This window comes from Ovis canadensis, chromosome X (genome assembly GCF_042477335.2).
Source record: "Ovis canadensis isolate MfBH-ARS-UI-01 breed Bighorn chromosome X, ARS-UI_OviCan_v2, whole genome shotgun sequence".
NCBI lineage: Eukaryota > Metazoa > Chordata > Mammalia > Artiodactyla > Bovidae > Ovis > Ovis canadensis.
The window spans coordinates 134,738,374-134,762,370 of record NC_091727.1 but is presented as its reverse complement, the minus strand read 5'-3'; the positions used below and the strand labels follow the sequence as shown (position 1 = coordinate 134,762,370).

Below are 23,997 nucleotides of genomic sequence, written 5' to 3'. Positions count from 1 at the left end.
TATTCCAATTTCTGTAACAAAACTAATCTTCACCACCAACAAAGGCTTAAATTTGCTTATTCAGAATATTAAACCTGAGCCTTAGACTTTTTGATTAATGAGTTGTATTTTAAAGCATCAGTTCAGTTGCTCAGTCATGTCTGACTCTTTGCGACCTCCCTGTCCATCACCAACTCTTGGAGTTTACACAAACTGATGTCCATTGAGTTGGTGATGCCATCCAGCCATCCCATCCTCTGTCATCCCCTTCTCCTCCTGCTCTTTCCCACATCTTTCCCACCATCAGGGTCTTTTCAAATGAGTCAGCTCTTCACATCAGGTGGCCAAAGTATTGGAGTTTCAGCTTCAAAATCAGTCCTTCCAATGAATACCCAGGACTGATCTCCATTAGAATGGACTGGTTGGATCTCCTTGCAGTCCAAGGGACTCTCAAGAGTCTTCTCCAACACCACAGTTTAAAAGCATCAATTCTTCGGCCCTCAGCTTTCTTTATAGTCCAACTCTCACATCCATACATGACCACTGGAAAAACCATAGCCTTGACTAGACAGACCTTTGTTGGCAAAGTAATGTCTCTGCTTTTTAATATGCTGTCTAGGTTGGTCATAACTTTCCTCCCAAGGAGTAAGCATCTTTTAATTTCATGGCTGCAGTCACCATCTGCAGTGATTTTGGAGCCCCCCAAAATAAAGTCAGCCACTGTTTCCACTGTTTCCCCATCTATTTGCCATGAAGTGGTGGGACCATGTGATCTTCGTTTTCTGAATGTTGAGCTTTAAGCCAACTTTTTCACTCTCCTCTTTCACTTTCATCAAGAGGCTCTTTAGTTCTTTTTTACTTTCTGCCATAAGGGTGGTGTCATCTGCATATCTGAGGTTATTGATATTTCTCCTGGCAATCTTGATTCCAGCTTATGCTTCTTGCAGTCCAGCATTTCTCATGATGTACTCTGCAAATAAGTTAAATAAGCAGGGTGACAATATACAGCCTTGACATACTCCTTTTCCTATTTGGAACCAGTCTGTTGTTCCATGTCCAGTTCTAACTGTTGCTTCCTGACCTGCTTCCTGACCAAGCCTCTTCTCAAGAGGCATGTCAGGTGGTCTGGTATTCCCATCTCTTTCAGAATTTTCCACAGTTTATTGTGATCCACACAGTCAAGGCTTTGGCATAGTCAATAAAACAGAAATAGATGTTTTTCTGGAACTCTCTTGCTTTTTTGATGATCAGCAGACGTTGGCAATTTGATCTCTGGTTCCTCTGCCTTTTCTAAAACCAGCTTGAATATCTGGAAGTTCACAGTTCATGCATTGCTGAAGCCTGGCTTGGAGAATGTTGAGCATTACTTTACTAGCATGTGAGATGAGTGCAATTGTGTGGTAGTTTGAGCATTCTTTGGCATTGCCTTTCTTTGGGATTGGAATGAAAACTGACCTTTTCCAGTCCTGTGGCCACTGCTGCATTTTCCAAATTTGCTGGCACTTTGAGTGCAGCACTTAACAGCATCATCTTTTAGGATTTGAAATAGCTCAACTGGAATTCCATCACCTCCTCTAGCATTGTTCATAGTGATGCTTCCTAAGGCCCACTTGACTTCACATTCCAGGATGTCTGGCTCTAGGTGAGTGATCACACCATCATGATTATCCAGGTCATGAAGATCTTTTTTGTATAGTTCTTCTGTGTATCCTTGCCACCCCTTCTCAATATCTTCTGCTTCTGTTAGGTCCATACCATTTCTGTCCTTTATTGAGCCCATCTTTGCATGGAATGTTCCGTTGGTATCTCTAATTTTCTTGAAGAGATCTCTAGTCTTTCCCATTCTGTTGTTTCCCTCTATTTCTTTGCATTGATCGTTGAGGAAGGCTTTCTTATCTCTCCTTGCTATTCTTTGGAACTCTGCATTCAGATGCTTATATCTTTCCTTTTCTCCTTTGCTTTTAGCTTCTCTTCTTTTCACAGCTATTTGTAAGGCCTCCTCAGACAGCCATTTTCCTTTTTTGCATTTCTTCTTGGGGATGGTCTTGATCCCTGTCTCCTGTACAATGTTACGAACCTCCATCCATAGTTCATCGGGCACTCTTTTAAAGCATAATTCTTCACTTAATTTGACATATGATTATCTTTCATAAAATAAGTCTAAATAGAGGGAAAATTGTTCTTCCCACTGAATATGTTAATCTATGGTTAGTTCTTGGCTGTGAATTATATATCTTTTAAAACTTTGTACTTTTTATATTGCTACTACCTTTCAGTGAATGCTTTTTATGATATACATTTCAGGGAAAAAAAAGAAAAAAACTCTTTTTTGTTCTTGTAGGGGACTGATAATACAAAGATAATTTCTTGTCTGCTGTCAGTGAGCTCACAATGTACTGTGAGTACAGAGACCACTTTTTCAAGGAATGAGAAATCTCTTTAGATGCCTACTTGGTAGTTTGTGGACTTTTGTCTTCTGCTTCACTTTTCTTCCAGGCCTCACCTGAATAGAAGCTTCTCCTAGTCTCTCCAGTTTCAGTTGACAGTCAGCTGCTTGAAGCAACTGTCAGGATGCACCTTCAGATCTTGAAGGCAGAGAGAGAAGAAAATAGCTGGACACCAATCATAGCCACCTGTACATTTCTGAGACAGGGTGAGCCAGGAAATTGCCTTAGACTCTTCTTTCAGCTTTCAGAAACAAAGTCACTCCTAATTTTGTTCACTTGTGCTGTGTTTAGTTGCTCAGTCATGTCTAACTCTTTGCAACTCCACGAACTAGAGCCCACCAGGCTCCTCTGTCCAGGGGGATTCTCCAGGCAAGAATACTGAAGTGGGTTGCCATGCCCTCCTCCAGGGGATCTTCCCAACCCAGGAATCTAACCCAGGTCTCCTGCATTGCAGGTGGATTCTTTACTGTCTGAGCCACCAGGAAAGCCCAAGAATACTGGAGTAGCCTATCCCTTCTCCACGGGATCTTCCTGACCCAGGAATTGAACCAGGGTCTCCTGCATTGCAGGCAGATTCTTTACCAGCTGAGCTACTAGGGAAACCCTTTTGTTCACTTAGGTTCTGTTAGGTGGTTGAAAAAGATGGTTCTGTGACATGGTTGGTTAAGGTTCTTTTCTGTTTTTAACAGATGAATTTCTATTTTCCCTACTGCATGGATGTGTGCATGCTCAGTCGTGTCTGACTCTTTGTGACTCTGTGGACTCTAGTCTGCCCGGATCCTTTGTCCATGAGATTTCTCAGCCAAGAATACTGAAGTGGGTAATGAATAGCTCCCCAGAATCACAAGTTGGACTGGAGAACCTGACCCAGGGCTACACAGTCAACATCACGGCTGTTACCATTACTACCATCATGCTATTACCATTAGTGGGTTAGCTCAGGTCCTCTCAGATACAAAAGCCCAGCTGGGATTAGACAAGTGGAGCCTTATTGGGGAAAATATCTGTGAGAGAATGTAGGGAGGGAGCAAGAAGAAGCTGGGAGAGCTGTTAAACTACAATGTAAATCTGACCTTTATGGATGAGAGAAGGAAAGAAGAAGGTTGAGTAGGAAGAGTCATAGACTGAAGTTTAGTGCTAATGAAGCTGGACCAGGCTGATGGGGAGTCCTGTTACCAAAGTCACAGGCCACGTCGTCCTATGTCTCCCAGAAATGGGCCTGACTCCTTCTGTGCTTAGTCATTGGCTGGAAACAGTGGGGCTTCAGAGCAAAGCAACAAATATTGGGGTGAATATAAAGCACATTAATTGGAGCAAAGGTCCATGACACTTCCCACATTGGAAGAACCAAGAGGCACACTGTCATGACTCTCTGAATCGGAGATTGTCCACTTCTTTGGGTCACTGGCTCCCAGTTCCTTGCATTAAGGAAGCCTAAGTCATAGGCCTGTGACCCAACTATAAGGGGGCCCTACTTATTAGCAAGAGTCTTATGTCCTCACCCCCAAAATAAAGGGATTCAAATGGTGTATAGAAATGCCCTTTTTTAAAAAGGGGTCTATTATGCTGTGTGAATTCCTTGAGAGCTGAGATCTTTGTCTTACTTACTGCTATTACAAATAAATGTTTATTGAAATAAGTGGCTGTGACCAACTGGTGTTCAAATTATCTCATACACATACACACATTCAATTTACCCATCAGTCAGTCAGTTCAGTCGCTCAGTCATGTCCAACTCTTTGTGACCCCATGAATTGCAGCATGCCAGGCCTCCCCGTCCATCACCAACTCCCAGAGTTTACACAAACTCATGTCCATCGAGTTGGTGATGCCATCCAGCCATCTCATCCTCTGTTGTCCCCTTCTCCTCCTACCCCCAATCCCTCCCAGCATCAGAGTCTTTTCCAGTGAGTCAACTCTTCGCATGAGGTGGCCAAAGTATTCCAGTTTCAGCTTTAGCTAAACACCCAGGACTGATCTCCTTTAGGATGGACTGGTTGGATCTCCTTGCAGTCCAAGGGACCCTCAAGAGTCTTCTCCAACACCACAGTTCAAAAGCATCGATTCTCCATTGCTCAGCTTTCTTTATAGTCCAACTCTCACATCCATACATGACCACTGGAAAAACCATAGCCTTGACTAGACAGACCTTTGTTGACAAAGTAATGTCTCTGCTTTTCAATATGCTATCTAGGTTGGTCATAACTTTCCTTCCAAGGAGTAAGCGTCTTTTAATTTCATGGCTGCAGTCACCATCTGAAGTGATTTTGGAGCCCTCAAAAATAAAGTCTGACACTGTTTCCCTGTCTATTTCCCAAGAAGTGATGGGACCAGATGCCATGATCTTTGTTTTCTGAATGTTGAGCTTTAAGCCAACTTTTTCACTCTCCTCTTTCACTTTCATCAAGAGGCTTTTTAGTTCCTCTTCACTTTTTACCATAAGGGTGGTGTCTTCTGCATATCTGAGGTTATTGATATTTCTCCCAGCAATCTTGATTCCAGCTTGTGCTTCTTTCAGCCCAGTGTTTCTCATGATGTACTCTGTGTATAAGTTAAATAAAAGTGAAAGTGAAGTCACTCCGTCATGTCCAACTCTTTGGGACCCCGTGGACTGCAGCCCACCAGGCTCCTCTGTCCATGGGATTCTCCAGGCAAGAATACTGGAATGGGTTGCCATTTTCTTCTCCAGGGGATCTTCCCGACCCAGGAATCGAACCCAGGTCTCCTGCATTGCAGGCAGACGCAGGCTGACGCTTCAACCTCTGAGCAACCAGGAAGCCCAAGTTAAATAAGCAGGGTGACAATATACAGCCTTGACGTACTCCTTTTCCTATTTGGAACCAGTCTGTTGTTCCATGTCCAGTTCAGGGAAATGCAAATCAAAATCTACTAGGAGACTTCCCTGGTGATGCATGGGATAGAAATCTGCCTGACAATGCAGGGGACATGGGTTCGATCCCTGGTCTGGGAAGATTCTACATGCCGTGGAGCAACTAACCCGTGCACCACAACCACTGAGCCCACACTCTAGCGCCTGTGAGCCATAACTACTGAGCCTGTATGCTGCAACTACTGAAGCCCGCACACTTACAGTCTACACGCCACAACTGCTGAGCATGTGTGCTGCCTAGAGTCTATGCTATGCAGCAAGAGAAGCCACCACAATGAGAAGCCCTCGCACCACAGTGAAGAGTAGCCCCTACTTGCTGTAATTGGAGAAAACGCATCCAAAAGCAACGAAGACACAGCATGGGCAAGTAAATAATTTTTAAAAAATAAAACCACTAGGATGTCTATAATGAAAAAAAGACAAGTGTGTTGAGGATGTAGAGAAACACAGTGCTGATGGAAATGTAGAATGGTGCAGCCACTTTGGAAAATGGATAATGAGGGAGTAGCCTGGAATAGCAGAGAAGGCAATGGCACCCCACTCCAGTACTCTTGCCTGGAAAATCCCATGAACAGAGGAGCCTGGTGGGCTGCAGTCCATGGGGTCGCGAAGAGTCGGACACGACTGAGCGACTTCACTTTCACTTTTCACTTTCATGCATTGGAGAAGGAAATGGCAACCCACTCCAGTGTTCTTGCCTAGAGAATCCCAGGGACGGGGGAGCCTGGTGGGCTGCCGTCTATGGGGTCGCAAGAGTCAGACACGACTGAAGCGACGCAGCAGCAGCAGCAGCAGCAGCAGCCTGGAATAGGATAATCAAGTCTTTGTCCTCAAGGAACTCAGAGAAAAAAGAGAAGGCCCAGAGGATACCTGACTGATTTTGCACTACATATCTTTTCAGGATTCTGACAGTCCAAACTGAAGCCATTCTTCCATCCTAACTACTGCTTCTACAGGCCTTGCCCATCACCTCCCACTAGACAGTGTTGTGAGACTGGACTATCAGCCACTTCCTACCCACCTCTCTCTTTTCTCTCTTCTTCCGTCATGGATGGCAGCTACCTCTTATGAGTCAGCTCTGGCTGCAGTGGCTTTGCAAGCTCAAACCTATCCCTGAGCCTTATGTCATTCAGAGGGGTTTTGAAAACTAACAAATATGCCAAGGACTTTTCAATGGCTTTTAGACCCATTCTCTGTTCCTGCTGAGTCAGAGGTAGGGGGAGTGAGGAGTCAAATCTTGAGTCTCCCTTTCCTGCTGTACCAAACCCCTGAACACAGCCTAGCTCTCAGGGGGAAGCCCAGAGGTATCACTTCAGATTGCTAGTCGTTAGGAGATCAATGCTGTTAATGGGGAAGGGGTTCCCAGGGCCACAGTAGTCTCACAAATATCAGCATTTCTAGCGTCTCTAGTCTTAAGAAGATAAAGGGCTGGAGTCTAGAGATTGCCTTAAAGAGGAAAGAGAGTTAGAGAGAAACAGGGCAAATTCTCAGTTTCTCCCAGCAGGGCTAAAGGAACAAGGAAATAAGAGACCAGAGGATTTAGTGACCTAAAGCGCCACAGAATCCTAGGGCTGAAAATAGAGACACTGGGGAGTGAGGGGGCTCAGAGAGCAGGAGATTTACAGGTCTGTACCAGCCTTGGGGGAATCAAAGAAATGTAACAGTAGCATCTCTGCCTTTAAGGAACTTAGAGTAATTTAGTGGTGAAATAAAAAATTATATACTTGAAACAATTTGTAATTTTGTGCTAAACTGTGGGATTGACCCCCCAAAAATGGAACTCTGAGAAGTGCTGACATCCTCTGTGAACTGAATGGCTGATTGAGCCGGTAGGTGTTCCCACAGGAATTTATGCTCTAGCTACAGTGGCTACAACTTTTAGAGATGAGTGTGCTTGCGTCTTGCATGTTTTACTGGAGGAAGCATGGGGAGGAAGCTTCATCATCAACACCACTTGTTAATCACTGTCATCAACAAGAACCACAATAAATATTAATTGAGCATCCCTCCCTGAGTCTACACTTCTGTTTAGGAGGCAGGGCAAACACAGAAAGAGCCCAAGGACTAGCACAGGAGAGTATATGCCAGTAGCACCAAAACAGAGGGGAAAATGAGAGATGGGAAGTGAGGAAAGGCTTCCTAGAGGAGGGAGTGCTTGAATTGCCCCTTGAAAGAAGGTTAGGGTTTGGACTAATGAAGAAAAGAGTGAAGGGGGTTGTAAATGGCCTCAACAAGGCACTGAGACAGCAAGGCAAGTATGATTAAGTGAGAAAACCTGTTGGACTGGAGCAAAGGGTGTGGCAGGGTAACGTGGGTGATGAAGCTGGAGAGGAAAATTGTGTGATGATTATAGACAGCCTTAAATGTCAGACAGAATAAAATAAGAAGGCAGTGAAGATTTGCATATTTGGGGAGTGACAAGGGCTCAGGGCTTCCCTGATGGCTCCTACAATGCAGGAGACCAGGATTCTGTCTCTGGGTTGGGAAGATCCCCTGGAGAAGGGAATGGACAGAGAAGGGAATACCCACTCCAGTATTCTTGCTGGGAGAATTCCATGGACAGAAGAGCCTGGTGGGCTACAGTCCATGGAGTCACAGAGAGTCAAACACAACTGAGTGACTAACACTATGAAGGGCACAGGGAAGGAGGAAAGGCTAAAAAGAAAAACATGGGGACTCTACGTTCTTCCTAGCTTCAGTCTCCCATGTTAGGGTGATCAACTCAGCAAATGGAAGAGTTTGTCACCCTACTTGTGATTCATCTTGGGAAAGGTTTCCAAAGAAGCCCCCAGGAAGTTGCACACCACATACTGTTAGCAAAGAATTTGGTGCCTTCTGGAAAGTTCCCAACTCCTCAACCCTATGTGTGACGTGTTCTCTGATACTGTTGACCCACCTTGTGAAACAGAAAGGAGGCAGGATCAGTCTGCTAACCCAACTGCCACATGTGTCTCAAAAGGCAACAACCTTGTAGAAGCTCATCTGTGCTTGGATCAGCCCTGGAGGAAGGAGGCAGCAATCACAGGAATGTTGAGAAAGCACCACCACAGCCAGACTTAGCCTTTCTCCAGGCCATCCTGCTGGTGGCTGTGACTTGGCCATTCCTCACCTAGATTCTTTTTACTGACTTCCTGCAGCAAAATGTAGCAAGGCTCTGCTACATTTGTCTTGATACCAAGAGGCAGATGTTTTATCTTTTTCCCTGGGGTTTAGAATTATGCAAATAAAGGCACAAAAACAAAAGCTCAGCTAGGTGGGGGAGGATTGCTGTTAAGAATCTAGGCAATTCTCAGAGCTCTTTAAGACACCCCTCTCAGTTTTGTAACAGCTCACTTGGCTCCTCTCCAGTCTATTTATAATTTGGCACCTCTTCAGAACCTTCCAACCAAAGACCTGAAAGTTCGTTCTAAAGTTCCTACCTTGGCCTCATTTTTCAAGTGGAGAAATCAAGGCATATAATATGAGTCGGTGGGCTGACCTTGAGTCTTGACACCCCCTCTATCTTTTTCTTTCTCCCCTCTGCTACATACAGTCTCGCTTGGAAAGGAAACTCTATGGCCCGATTGCTTCCCAGGTCTGTCCTCCACCCAACAGCAACAAAATCTGGAGGGCAATAGGACCTAGGGAGAATCAACCCTGAGGCCGAGAGAGACAAACCTGCTTAACCGCGTGGGTTGAGCGACTGTGGGAGCGAGCTAGTTAGGGAGGGAGGGGTCGAAGAGGGCGTCTGCTGCTCTGGAGCAAGAAGAAAGCTGTAGCCCCCTCCAGGGTTCAGGGGTCGGTCGTGATAAGAAATCCTTCCGAAGGTTGGCCCAAGCCCCCTTTTGTTGCGCCTCTACGCACCGAGCATCCTTCATCTGCCCGCCCTGGAAGTCGCAGACTGGTTTGGTTTGGTTTGGTCCCAGCTGTCTCTCCTATTCTGCTCACCCCAGCCCTCTGTGTGCCTTAGTTCCTGAAGTCACCCATCTCTCTCAGCTGAAACTGCGGGCCGGCAGGACCCCGACAGCAGACGGCGCCCAAGAGTTTGGCGACATTTGTCCGGCTGGGTTGGCACCCCGCACGTCGTGTTTTTCGCTAGCAAAGTTTCTTGGTGGAAAAGAAGCCCCTCCAGTTTTCTCTGGATCCTGTAGCGGACGCGCACGGCACTTCGCTCCCTGGTGACTGCGCTTGGGGATGGGGCTGTGACTCTTTTTCTGCCCCTGGTCGGGCTGCCTTGGGCGCGGAGCTTGGGGAATCCGAGAAGCCGACGTGAGAACCTTTGACTTAAGCATGGGTCTGGAGAGAGCGCCCGCGAGCAGGTGAGCTAACAGCCGCAGCTTAGCAATAGCTAGGTACCTGCTCACTGAATTGAATCCCGAAGGGACGTTCAGGCTGCAATCCCCACTTCTGCCCTGGCTCAGTTCTCGGCCGATTTGAGACAGCACGCTGGTCAGGGCTCCTCGAGAGCAGCTGCTGAGTGTGGGTGCCCAGACAGACCGGCCTGCCCCGCTGCCTAGAAGGCTGCGAAAGGCGGAATCGCCGCCGAAACAGCAGTTCCCATGGCTCCTTACACGACTGGAATTGGACCCCTGACTGGGCGCTAAGATGATTGCTTTTGCCTTGTCCAGATTCCACAGCACATGTGTTGACGATTGGAATTCCGGCCTAATCAAGAGTCAAGTTCAAAGTGGTACTCCTGGATCCTTCCTCTCAAACTCCAACAAGCCTAATTTGAGACTAGAAGAGAGGAATCTCCTGCCCTAACTAGTGGATCTCCGTTCTGCAATTGGACTTGACAGCTTTCCTCACCAACGCTTGGACTGCAGCTGTTGCACGTTCTTTGGGGGGGGTGGGGGAGGGGCGGTAGTGCTTTGAAAACCAGACCCCAACAGTTGGAACCTCGACAATGGACCAAGTGCTTGAAATTCCCGAAGAGCCAAACGTGGAGCCCATATCCTCTCTGGAGGAAGATGTCATCCGCGGGGCCAGCCCCCGATTTACCTTTCCATTCGGCATCCTCTTCTCCACCTTTTTGTACTGTGGGGAGGCAGCATCTGCCTTGTATATGGTTAGAATCTACCGGAAGAATAGTGAAACCTACTGGATGGCGTACACCTTTTCTTTCTTTATGTTTTCATCCATCATGGTCCAGTTGACCCTCATTTTTGTCCACAGAGACCTGGCCAAAGACAAGCCACTATCATTGTTTATGCATCTAATCCTTTTGGGACCTGTTATCAGGTGAGCAACTTTTCCATCTTTTCCCTCCTTCTCTACCCGCCCCCCCCAACTGTGCAGAGAAGGATGAATTTAATATTTGTTTAAGACTGCTGCTGTGCCTCTAATTGAATCGATGCTTCTATTCCCTCCCACTCTTGACTTCCCTGCCTGCCACCCAGTCTTATCTGCAGTCTTAAGTGCCATCACAATGAACATGTGGCGTGTACCTGTGTTCCAAAACCATGTTTGGTACCATTAATAAGACTTCATCTGACAATGTTTGCTATCTGAATTTGAGACCAATTGATGGGATCACCTTGTGAACATGGGCCATAGCTTTGGACTATGTTATTTTGACCCCGCCTTTTAGATGCTCTTTACATTGGGTGGAAGTTCCTTACCCTCTCCATCCCATCTCACATTCAGTTTCTTTACCCTGAGCTGCTTGGGCTGCTGTGACTGCTATTTTCAAATTTTCTGGAATTCTTTCACATCTGGGAAATATTTTAAGCCATTTGTGCTCATCTGGTACCCCAGCCCTTTGTGGTTTGTTTTTCCTGGCAGTTTATTGGTCCCCCGTTGATCCCCTTGTATCTTTCTGCAATAAAGGTACACGGTTAGAAGGGGCAAAGGGAGACAGTCTGTCTGGATGCTGTAGCACAATATAAGAATATTGAGTCTTTCTATTCTGATTGCTTTGAAAGGATAAGAATGTGCCTTATCCTAAGGGGGACAGGCATCTGCATCAGAAGTCTCATCTGGATGCTACGGGATTTTCAAGATAGATGTTGCAAAATTTATGAGGTCAGTAGGAAAGAATGGACCAAGTTTATCTTGATTGCAAGAGAGGCAGAAACCTGCAGTCAGCTGAGGAATATGGGTCATAGTGTTGATGTTGTAATTGCAATTGGGGAGATGTTTCATCATCAGAGACATAAACAGTCTGGAACTGGCTAAGGATGCAACTCTACTCTGTAAAGAAAAATTTTTATCAACATATTTAAATGGAGAGGAATTGATTATACTCCATCAGTGAAAATTTGAGACATCAATAGAAACAGTGGCCTGGTATTCAGGAGACCTGGAATCTAGTGGGCCCCCCTCGCCCCCTCTGTCATTGACTAGTTATGTAGCCTTGGTGAAATCCCTGAAGATGCCTTGAGCCTCAGTTCCTTCATTTGTAAAATAAATGGCTTGGGTTAGATCATGGGTCTCAAACTCAAACACTTAACAGGGGCCAGGCAAGGTTCATAAATGAGCAAGGCAAGACAAGTATGAGAAAAACAGTAGCTTCATGTGTGATGATAAATAAAAATGCAGTTTCATTGTTAAAGAAATGATGGAGAGTAGTGAGTGCTGTGGCAATCTGGAGTCCACAAGAGAAGCCTAAAGGAGGCAACTGCTCCACAGCTCCAGTTCGTTGATTCCTTGTGGGAATTCAAACCCAGTATTGCCAAGGCTCCAACTTTTCAGGAGAAGCACTCAAGACAGGATTTTGTGGGAAATAGAATGACTTAATATTTTGACAAATGATTTTGGTAATTAAATAAAAACACTGTCTGAGCCAAACAAGCCACAGCTGTTCTTCAGATGTGACTCAGCTGGCCTATGCAAGCTCTGGACTAGGTAATCTAAAGGTACTTTCCAGCTGTAAATCTTTGAAGTTAAGCTGTGAAAGGAAGACCTTATCTTGAGCTTGGAATCAAGATGTCATTTAGAGATGTCATCAGAGGAGCAAGGAAACCATTCTTCTCTCCCTTTTTAAATGCAATCTATTGAATTAAAATCAAGCGCTATTAAAAAAAATTATATCAACTGGAGGATAATTACTTTACAATATTGTGATGGTCTCTGCCATACATCAACATGAATCAGCCATAGACATACATGTGTCCCCTCCCTCCTGAAGATGCAAATTTCAGTAAGTTCTTCCCCAGCTCCCCATTTTGACTCCTCTCTTTGCTTTGTGGCCTCCCAAGCCATCTTGATTATGGACCATCCATAGTTTCAAGTACTCTTTAATTTTTATCATTTAACTTCGACTAGATATGATTGGAAAGCATTTATAATCTCAGTCAGCTAACCCTACAGCCAGGAAAAATAATTAAAAGCTCATAGATTATATCCTTGATAATGCTTATTTTCAAGTCAAGTTACTTTTTTAAGTAGGTAGGAACTTGATTAGTGCTATTAGGCACATGAAGATGTTTGGAGGGCCTGGATTTCTTATATGAAATGCAAAGATAGCTCTGGAAGTGAAAATGTACTCTCATGTTGTGCCATTTATAAGCAAGGCAAACATGCTTACATAAACCAGAAAGTAGCCTTAAGAGTAGAAGCAGGAACAGGATTCTTCATGCAACCACCCCCCCCAATATTTTATTCAGCAATAACATTGATGGGCTTGGGTTAAAATTAAAATCTTTTGTTGGAAGTGCACATATGCATTTTTCCTGAAAGGAGGAAGTTGCTTTTTTTTTTTCTTCTCTATTTTCTCCTTCCATCTTTTTCTCTGCTGGATTTCAGTTTTTCTTACAGTGTGGATGTTTCAAGCTACATGCTTCAAGCTGGCACACATATACCGATGTCAAAGGGATCCTGTGGATAAATGATACAAATGAACTTATTTACAAAGCAGAAACAGAATCATAGGCTTAGAAAACAAGTTTATGGTTACCAAAGGGGAAAGGTGAAGGGGAGGGATAAATTGGGAGTTTGGGATTGACATACACACTACTATTTTTTAAATAGGCAACTGGGATTTCGCTGGTGGTCCAGTGGCTAAGACTCTGTGCTCCCAATGCAGGGGGCCTAGTTTGGATCCTCAGTTGGGGAACTAGCTCCTACAAACCACAAATAAGATCTGGTGAAGCCTAATAACTAAATAAATATTTTTTTTAAAAAAATAGATAACCAACAAAGACTTACTGTATAGGACAGGGAACTCTGTTCAATATTTCATAATAATCTAAATAAAAGAATTTGAAAAAGGATACATGTATATGTAGAACTGAATCACTTTGCTGTACACCTGAAACTAACATAACATTGTAAATCAACTGTAGTCCAATATAAAATAAACATTTTTAAGAAAAGAGAGATCCTGTGGAGAGTGGCAGCCAGCCGATGCTCTTTCCTATTAGGAGCCAGAGGTCTAGAGAGGATACAGATCTCTGAACTTACTTGTCTTTGGTCTCTTTTTCTGTTATATTTCATTGCCATTATCATCTTCTCCTCCCATCACTTCTCACTCTGTATTCTTTGCTTCCTTCTTATTCTTTTATTTACTCAGCAAATATTTATCAAATGCCCACTATGTGATAAGGGCAGTGGGTGAGATAAATATAGCCCTTAGCCTGTCAGGAACGGAGAAGGCAATGGCACCCCACTCCTGAACTCTTGCCTGGAAAATCCCATGGACGGAGGAGCCTGGTAGGCTGCAGTCCATGGGGTCGCTAAGAGTCGGACACGACTGAGTGACTTCACTTTTCACTTTTCACTTTCATGCATTGGAGAAGGAAATGGCAACCCACTCCAGTGTTCTTGCCTAGAGAATCCCAGGGACAGGGAGCCTGGTGGGCTGCCGTCTATGGGGTTGCACAGAGTTGGACATGACTGAAGTGACTTAGCAGCAGTAGCAGCAGCAGCCTGTCAGGAAAGACAGCTTAAATTTTGACACAACTGTTCCAACTTACCATAAGAAATAGTCCACAGTTTCCATTCATTTCTCTGTGTGTAGTGGAGGGAGGGGATTCCAAATCAAAGAAAATTTTCCTCTTTTGTAGAGAAAGAATGAAGTTTAAAAGGCTGTTGTTCCCTAACAGGGCAAGAGACCCCCAGAACAAGCTTTAAAGAGGTCTTTTGAGGTTCCCTAGGTATATAGTACATTGGGTTCTGAGTTGCCAAGTCTTTTTAATTACCTTTGTTGCTAAATGGCTTTTTTGTGTATATATATATATACATATATGTTTTTCCCCTCCGCGGCCGCCGGCGAGGAGCTCTGTGTATATTTTAAATTATTTAAAAAAATTTTTTTATTGGCGTATAGTTGATTTATAAGCATCCCTGTGTATTTGAGAGGTTTTTTTTTCCCCAGATCTCCTCCAAGACTTTTTGGCTGAGACAGTTATACCTGTGGGCTTTGTCTTGAAAAAGCAGAGCTCAAAAGACCTGATTGTGAACCTGAAAGGTTTGAATAAGCAACATTTTTCCTCAGGAACTTAAGGTGTTATGAAAACCAGAGCCTTTTGGAACCTTCATCATTTTCTCTCAACACATTATTAATGTTTTTGTATTCAAGTCATTTTTCTGTCATAGGCTTATTAGTAAGGAGACAAAGCAATTTCTAAGTCCTCAAATACTTCTGAATTGGTATTCTTAGGTTGGTTGATGACCGAATAAACACTAAAGATTTAGATTCAAGAAGCTGTTTGACTCATGAAAATTGAGTAGAACAGGAGTGAAAGAATGGCAAAAAGTAGCACAACCTTCCTGAGTTATTTATCTCCTCTCACCACCAATTCCTTTCCTAGGACAGCTTTAGTTAAGTTCCCATGATGCTTTACTTCTGCAGATGTTTGGAGGCCATGATTAAGTACCTCACACTGTGGAAGAAAGAGGGGCAGGAGGAGCCCTATGTCAGCCTCACCCGAAAGAAGATGCTAATAAATGGCGAGGAGGTGCTGATAGAATGGGAGGTGGGCCACTCCATCCGGACCCTGGCTATGCACCGCAATGCCTACAAACGTATGTCACAGATTCAAGCCTTCCTGGGCTCAGTGCCCCAGCTGACCTATCAGCTCTATGTGACTCTGATCTCTGCAGAGGTCCCCCTGGGTAGAGGTGAGTGGGATCAGGCGAAGGGTGGGTTCCACTGAAATCAAGCGTCTTAGAAATCTAGACCTGAACTGTCCAATATACTGGCCACCAGCTTCCTGTGACTATTTAAATTAAAATTAAAAGTGTATTTCCTCAGTCATACGAGCCACATTTCAAGTACTCAGCAGCTATGTATACCTCCTGATTACTGTATTGTCATTATAGAACTTTCTGTTGGACAGCACCAGTAGTCAACTTGCAGAGCCAGATATCAGGCCTGCCAGATTTCTTAAACCTGGGTAAGGTATTTAGACTAACACCATAGATGAACTGTCTCCTGACCCAGAAGTGAATAATACCAGCAGCCAATAGGACATTTTTCCTACCCACCGTGTTTACATTGTATTGAGGGTGTTTGGTTGGTTGGTATAGGGATGGCTGCCTTTTAATAAGAGTTTCCCTAATATTCTGATCATGAGAAAACATAATCACTGGGTGAAAGCTCCTTTTATAACTTAGATTCCATACTCAGACCTAAGTCAGTTAATACAGGAATCTGCATTTTTTGAAAGTACTCTGATTGATTCTGATCAGCCACTTTTGGGAATCACTGATTGAATCACTCCTTCCTTCCATCTCCAGTGGGGAGAAAGAAAAAGGGTATGGATTGAATACTGGTGATGGTCAGGCCTGGCCCCAGTTCTGACCTTCTCTGTGTTCTTTAGAAGAAGTTACCAAAGAGGTCACTGTCTTAATCTCCCATTTGTAAAAGAGGGATCCTGGGATGAGTAAGCCTCTAGCAGAGGATGAAGTGTGAGTCAGTGTTTTCAAAAGTTGAGATAAAGTACTGTTAATGATTTAACAGCCTGAGATTAGCTTCATCTACTTGGGCCTGAGCTGGTACAGCTGTGGGTACAGCTTTGGACCATTTCCTTATTATTACCTGTTGACTCTGCTTCACAAAGCCCCATGTTTCAAACAGTTCTCTGCTAAGAATTGTTCATGAAGTTCTGCTGGTCTTGAAGCTTTTTGCATACCTAGAATTGACAGTAGTTGGGGAGAAAAATCTCTGGAAATGATTCCTCCTGAGAATTTTGAGGGTAATTAAATCACTTAATTAAAATATTATGCATTATAAAAGTAATACAGGCACAGAACGAATGGCCTGCAGGTAATTGTATATGCACAGACTATTTCTACAAAGATATGCAAGAAAAGATTTACCTCTAGGGAGTGAAAATGAGCAGTCACCTGGCTTTTAGCTTTTACTTTATACCCTTTTATATGTTTTGAATTCTTTCTCACCATGATTATGTATTACTATTTTGGGTCCTTATTTTTTTTAATTATAAAAATTAGACATGATTATGGTAAAGATTCAAAACTGTACAGAATATATGTAAAATAGGAGAGAGAATCTCATTTCCCAAAGGTAATCTGTATACTATTTAATGTATATCCTTCCAGATTTCTTTTTACTGTGTAAATATAAACATATATACAATATATGTGTGTATGTGTAGCTACCCTAGTGGCTCAGATGGTAAAGAATCTACCTGCAATGAAGGAAACATGGGTTCAATCCCTGGGTCAGAAAGATCTCCTGGAGAAGGAAATGGCAACCCACTCCAGTATTCTTGCCTGGGAAACCCCAGAGACAGAGAAGCCTGGCAGGCTACAGTCCATGGGATCACAAGAGTCAGACATGACTGAGCACATGACCCATATATGTTTGCCCAAAAAGGGCTGTATTAAACATTCTTTTCAGCAACATGATTTTTCAAAAGTATACCAATGTTTCTTCAATAGTTAATTATATATACATATATAATAATTATATATGCACATATGATAATATTGATAAATAAACTATATATTTCTTTTATATGAATTGAACCATTCTTTCTTACTTCCCTAATCTTCTGTTGGTAAGATTAAAGTTTATTTATAATTTTTCCATGCAAAGTTTTTCTCTGATTACAGACTATGCTCCTTTAAACATCTTTATTTAAAGTGTCTGTGTACTGGAATGAGACTCTGTAGAATAACTTCTTAGCAGTAGAATTGCTGGGAGAAAAGATAGGCATGTTTAGAATTTCATCAGTACTGTCAAAAGGTTGCATGAATTTGTATTCCCAAGTGTATGAATGTGCCTGTTTCCTTATATCTTAAGCTAACTACTTGTATAATTATAAGAATTGTTTTAATACTTTTCTTTATGAATGAAGCTGAACATCATTTCATGTTTGGATGTTCTGTTCTTACCTATATATAGTACTCACTTTTTCTAGCGTGATGTTTGTGTTTTCCTTATTCATTTGGATGAACTATTCATGTATTCTGCCTATTAATCTTTTCCCAGCTGTGAACAAGTATGTATGTATACATTTGTGTAATGTTCTGTATGTGTGCACATACACACATTTAAATGTGCATGTATATGTCATACATGTAAGAGATGTGCAGCACACTATATGTAAGGGACAATATACTTGTAGTATTTTCTGGCATTTTGAGGTATTGAATTTTTATGTATTCAAATTCTTTATTGCTTTTAGTTCTTGTGCCTTTCTTACAAAGGCCCTTCACAGCTCATATCTGATTGAGCAGTTTAGCCTGATCTTCCAAACAGAATGAATTTTCAGTTTGTCAATTCCCCCGCCAGAACACAAAGCAAAGCCAAACAATAACAATGAAAAAAAAGCATTTTATTGAGAATGTGATTGGGATTGCACTCAGTTATTTAGGTTATTTTGGAGGGAGTTTACATGTTTTGCAGGGTCAGTCAATTTCATGTTAGAAGATAATTGAACTCTCCATTTCATTTAATATTTAGAAATGACTTTATTGAGGTATGAATGACAAAAACTTCTACCTATTTAATGTGTACAACTTGATGAGTTTGGAGATAAATATGCCTCCATGAAACATCACTACACTCTATGCCATAAATATGTAAGAACTCTAGCAAGAAAATTACAGTCAATCCTGGGTATCTGCAGGGGTTTGTTTCAGGGACCCCCCCCATGGATACCAAAATATGCAAATGCTCAAATCTCTTATATAAAATGGTGTAATATTTGCATATGACCTGTGTACTTCCTCCCATATACTTTACATCATTTCTGGGTTACTTATAATGCCTAATACAGTGTAAATGCTATGTAAATAGTTATGGATATGATGTAAATGCTATGTAAATAGTTTCCAGTACATGGCAAATTCAAGTTCTGCTTTTTGGAACTTACTGGATTTTTTTCCCGAATATTTTCCATCCATGTTTGGTTGAATCTATGGATGCAGACGGCCAACTATATACAATTTGACTGAGGTACATTTCATTAAACATTTTTAAATATACTTCAGTAAAATTGTATCATTTTCTTGTTATAGGTCTTACACATTTTTGTGAGGCCTATGTCTAGGTGTTCTATCAGTTTTTGAATCACCTAATTTCCTAAGTATCAGGGTAGTGCCTATGTAAATTAAATGCATCTCCTGGAAAAGGGAACCCTCTTACAGTGTTGGTGGCAATGCAAACTAGTACAGCCACTATGGAGAACAGTGTGGAGATTCCTTAAAAAATTGCAAATAGAACTGCCTTATGACCCAGCAGTTCCACTGCTGGGCATACACACCAAGGAAACCAGAATTGAGAGACACATGTACCCCAATGTTCATCGCAGCACTGTTTATAATAGCCAGGACATGGAAACAACCTAGATGTCCATCAGCAGATGAATGGATAAGAAAGCAGTGGTACATATACACAATGGAGTATTACTCAGCCATTAAAAAGAATACATTTGAATCAGTTCTGATGAGATGGATGAAACTGGAGCCGATTATACAGAGGGAAGTAAGCCAGAAAGAAAAACACCAATACAGTATACTAACACATATATGGAATTTAGAAAGATGGTAATGATGACCCTGTATGCGAGACAGCAAAAGAGACACAGATGTGTAGAGCAGACTTTTGGACTCTGAGGGAGAGGGAGAGGGTGGGATGATTTGGGAGAATGGCATTGAAACATGTATACCATCATGTAAGAAACGAATTGCCAGTCTATGTTCGATGCAGGATACAGGATGCTTGGGGCTGGTGCACGGGAATGATCCAGAGAGATGATATGGGGTGGGAGGTGGGAGGGGGGTTCATGTTTGGGAACTCATGTACACCCGTGGTGGATTCATGTCAATGTATGGCAAAACCAATACAGTATTGTAAAGTAAAATAAAGTAAAAATAAAAACTAAAAAAAAAAAGAAATGTTACAAAAAAAAAAAAGCATCTCCTGTACTTTAGGAAATAGAGAATGGTGATGATGATGATAGGGGCTAGCAGCTAGAGTTTACTATGTTCCAGGGATTTCTCTAATGTAATTATTTCATTTAAATCTTCACAGCAATGCTGTAAGATACTTGTTATTATCCACATCTTACAAAATGAGAAAACAGAGGCACTGAGAAGTTAAACAAATTCCCCAAGGTTCCATAACTAATGGATGGCAAAAAGGATTGGCATCTAGGACATCCACCTTTAGAACCTGTGTTTCTAATTATGAAGTAACAATGTTAGTCACTCAGTCGTGTTTGACTCTTTGCAGCTAGGTTCCTCTGTGCATGTGATTCTCCAGGCAAGAATACTGGAGAGGGTTGACATTTCCTCCTCCAGGGGAAATTCCCAACCCAGGGATCAAACCTGGGTCTCCTGCATTGCAGGCAGATTCTTTACCACAGAGCCACCAGGGAAGCCCAGCTGTATCACTGTACAAAGGTTGTAGGAGAAGCTTTCTGCAAGGCCTTATTTTCAATTCTTTGGTGATTTCTCCTATTAAAAACTTTCTGACGATACCCTCTCTCTTAAGGTTTTGTAAACTACTTTTTGGTTTCACTTTTCCTCATTTCACCCACCCTCCTATCTTCTCCTTGCTACCCCTCTTTTTTTCCATTTGCTCTGGGAGGCCATCAGATCAGCATAGATGAGCAAATTCACTAGCAGTATTATGAGCTCTTATGGCATGTGTCTATTTGTAGGGAGACAGATGGAAGGTGTTTTTACATTAATTGGAAGCATCAAGCTTTCTGCCTTTTATTACACTACTATCAACAAATGAGTTCTAAGTTAAGGGAAAGCATCACCACTCTTGGCCAGCTATACATCTGCCCTGAAGTTCCAAACTCCATAAAGAGCATCAACTCTTGAGGATGGCACTGAGGGTGGTTTATACAGCTAAGAGTTTAACAAATAATCATTTTGTACTCCTTAAACTAATACAATGTTATATGTCAATTATATCCCAGTACAGCTAGAAAAAATTATAAATAATAAAAATAAAGCTAAGAGTAGATACTTTGAGTCTCCCATTCCAGTACTTGAAACCACAACCCTATACTTAGAGCTAGAAAAGATCTTGGAAACAAAGCTGTGCTTCTTTTTGGCTTTCCATGGGGAGGTCTTTACGTCTCTTGAAGATTAGATTGACATTCCAATGGCTGTAGTTCCCTGAATCCAGTGTTTCTATGAGAACAGAAAGCTCCAGTGTTTCTTTTGGATGAGTACACTTGGGCCTCTCATTCTCCTTGAGAGCACTAGATCTTTCTTAGTGACCAGTATCCTCTGATATAAAGGAAGGAAGAAAAAGAAAGGGTCACTGGAGTTAAGACTCAGGAGAACGAGTTAGGGAGCATACTGATTCCTTCAGTGATATGGATGTTATGGGCTAGGAAATGTTTGGTTTTTTTTGTTTTGTTTTTTTTTTTTAAAAAAACCACTCTGCCAGAAATTTGGGGATTCCAAAAGTTAACCGTACCACTGATGTGATGAACTGGCATTGCTGGTGATTAATACAAGCAACTCTAGAATATCTCAGTGACCTAGGAGACTGAGGCACATAGATACTCAGTGACTTGCACAAGCTTCTGCACTGCTGAACCAAGGACTTCTAATTGTAGGTATTTTATTCTGCCTCTCTAAATTCAGAATTCTTCGTTAATTCCACAGACATTTGTTGAGCACCTACTATACTCCAGGCAGTGTGCTAGGTTCTGGTGATACAGCAGTGAACAAAATAGACATGGCCCTTTCTGCCCTCTTGGAATTTCCAGGATATATTTTATATTCTAGAAACACACACAAACAAGATTACTTCCTTGAAGAAGATATTCCTCAAAGGAGGGACTTCTATAACCAAAGGCATTCTCCCTGAGTCTCCTAAGACAGGATTTTTTTCAGATAGAGTTCTCTCTGCCTCCAGCATTGTTTTCTCAGGTTTCATCAGGTAGATGCTGCTTGACCTCTCAGTGCTAGTTCTGAAAGTGTTAGTTGTGTCCAACTCTTCTGTGACCCCATGGGCTGTAGCCCTCCAGGCTCCTCTGTCCATGGAATTCTCCAGGCAAGAATACTGGAGTGGGTTGCCGTTTCCTTCTCCAGGGGATCTTCCCCACCCAGGGATCGAACCCACATCTCCTGTGTCCCCTGCATGGCAGGCAGATTCTTTACTATCTGAGTCACCAGGGAAGCCTTCAATGCTTGTTTTGAGACTGACTTTTTAAAAACATTCACTTTGTATGTTTATATGATTATTAAAGTATTACAGTACATGTACATTTCTAATTTCATGGGAAATTTAGAAACTAGAGAAATGTAGAAAAACAAAAACTGCTACAGTCCCTATCACACAAAAATAGTTTATTTCCATTTTTTTCTGTGAATGCTCCTGGCTTACACAGCTGTGTTCATTCATAGGTTTTCTCTTAAGCCCTCGAGTCTTGCCTGTCGTCTCTCTGGATCTCTGGGTCAGAGTACAAAGTTCATCAACACTGACTGCCTGTCGTTTCTGTTTCTTTTCTTCTTTCTTGCAGTGGTGCTCATAGTCTTTTCCCTGATATCTGTCACCTATGGGGCTACCCTCTGCAACATGTTGGCTATCCAGATCAAGTACGATGAATACAAGATTCGCCTCGGGCCACTAGAAGTCCTGTGCATCACCATTTGGCGGACACTGGAGATCACCTCCCGCCTCGTGATTCTCGTGCTCTTTTCAGCCACCTTGAAGTTGAAAGCTGTGCCCTTCTTACTGCTGAACTTCCTGATCATCCTCTTTGAGCCTTGGCTGAAGTTCTGGAGGAGTGGTGCCCAGATGCCCAATAACATTGAGAAAAATTTCAGCCGAGTGGGCACCCTGGTGGTGTTGATTTCTGTCACTGTCCTCTACGCTGGCATCAACTTCTCTTGCTGGTCAGCTTTGCAGTTGAAGTTAGCAGATAGGGACCTTGTGGAGAAAGGTCAGAACTGGGGACACATGGGCCTGCACTATAGTGTGAGATTGATAGAGAATGTGATCATGGTCTTGGTTTTTAAGTTCTTTGGAGTGAAAGTGTTACTGAATTACTGTCATTCCTTGATTGCCTTGCAGCTCATTGTTGCTTATTTGATTTCCATTGGCTTCATGCTCCTGTTCTTCCAGTACCTGCATCCGTTGCGCTCACTCTTCACCCACAATGTAGTGGACTACCTCCACTGTGTATGCACCCATCGACACCCTCGGGGTAGGGTTGAGAACCCAGAGCCATCTGCTGATGCTGAAGCAAGGCAAAGCATTGTCTGATTCTATCTTTCCGATATTTGGGGATGGGTTGAGGGATGCCAAGACCAACTGTAGAATTGAAGGAGATGATGAGGCTCTTGGGTGAATATCCACCAGGATATTTTTTTGAGTTTTCTGGTAAGCCTATCAGAAGAAAGAGCAGCCCCCAAATAGATTTTATTTCCTTAAGATTGACTGCTATGTTTGAACACCAAGGTAACTACTACATATCTGGGAGGGTCAGAGATGTCATTCATATTCCATCCACCCTGGTCAGCTGTCTGGCTGCCCTGTGAGATAACTTACATCCATGCATCTAAGGTTCTCTGTGACCTTAAAGCTCTGCTCATTCCCTTGAGCATTACTGAGCTTTCTGTGGACTGGACTGAATGACTCAGAATCCCACCAGAATATATCGCGACTGAAAAGAGAATGTGACTGCTTACCAGCTATGGGTACTGCCCAGGAAACAGTTTGACTAATATGGAACCTGTAACTTTGAATGTGACTGGAGTCTTTCAATTCCAATGAGAAACAGTGATTAAGAGCTAAACCCCCGCTATTGAAAGAGCTGTCCAAGTGACTTAGCTCTCCATTAAGTCTTTACTAGTGATCATTCATCAGGGATCTTTTTTTTTTTTTTTTCTAGCAGCCCTTCAAAGACACACTATGAGGAGGGAGTTCAGAGTAGGAGTCATTCAAGGCATAAAGCAGCATGACTCTTTATCTCAGGGACCTGCATGAGCCTCCATTGTGCTAAGTGGAGTGGTTGAGCCAAAGCTCTTACTTCTTGCCTCTTTATCAAGGATTCCCTCCAACCTGGCTTTGTTGTGCTCTTTGACCAACACTGATATAGATCTCAGAGAAGCTGAACTGTAATTGAAAATGTTTCTAATGTGTGGAAGAAATGAAAATTGCTTTGTGTCTCCTACTTTCCTCGGTATTTTGTTGATTGATATTTTTCAGAGAACAAGAGAGGTAATAATACCTAGGACATCGCCTTTATGTTGTTTGGGGTTGGGAGAGTGGCTAACACCCCAAGGTGGAGTGAAGGCAGAGGAGGAAAACCAGAT

The 23,997-nt window shown here is 42.7% G+C and overlaps 2 protein-coding genes across 2 annotated transcripts in view; both read left to right on the top strand.

The window, feature by feature from the left end:
• NOX1 (NADPH oxidase 1) overlaps positions 1-23,997 on the top strand; it is a 179,223-nt gene that overhangs the window by 82,617 nt on the left and 72,609 nt on the right. The gene's annotated exons all lie outside the window — the stretch shown is intronic.
• Positions 9,009-23,855, top strand: XKRX (XK related X-linked). Its single transcript, XM_070291090.1, has 3 exons — positions 9,009-10,536; positions 15,089-15,357; positions 22,200-23,855. Exons 1-3 carry the CDS (start codon positions 10,202-10,204, stop codon positions 22,943-22,945), a joined length of 1,350 nt encoding a protein of 449 aa, XP_070147191.1. The 5' UTR covers positions 9,009-10,201; the 3' UTR covers positions 22,946-23,855.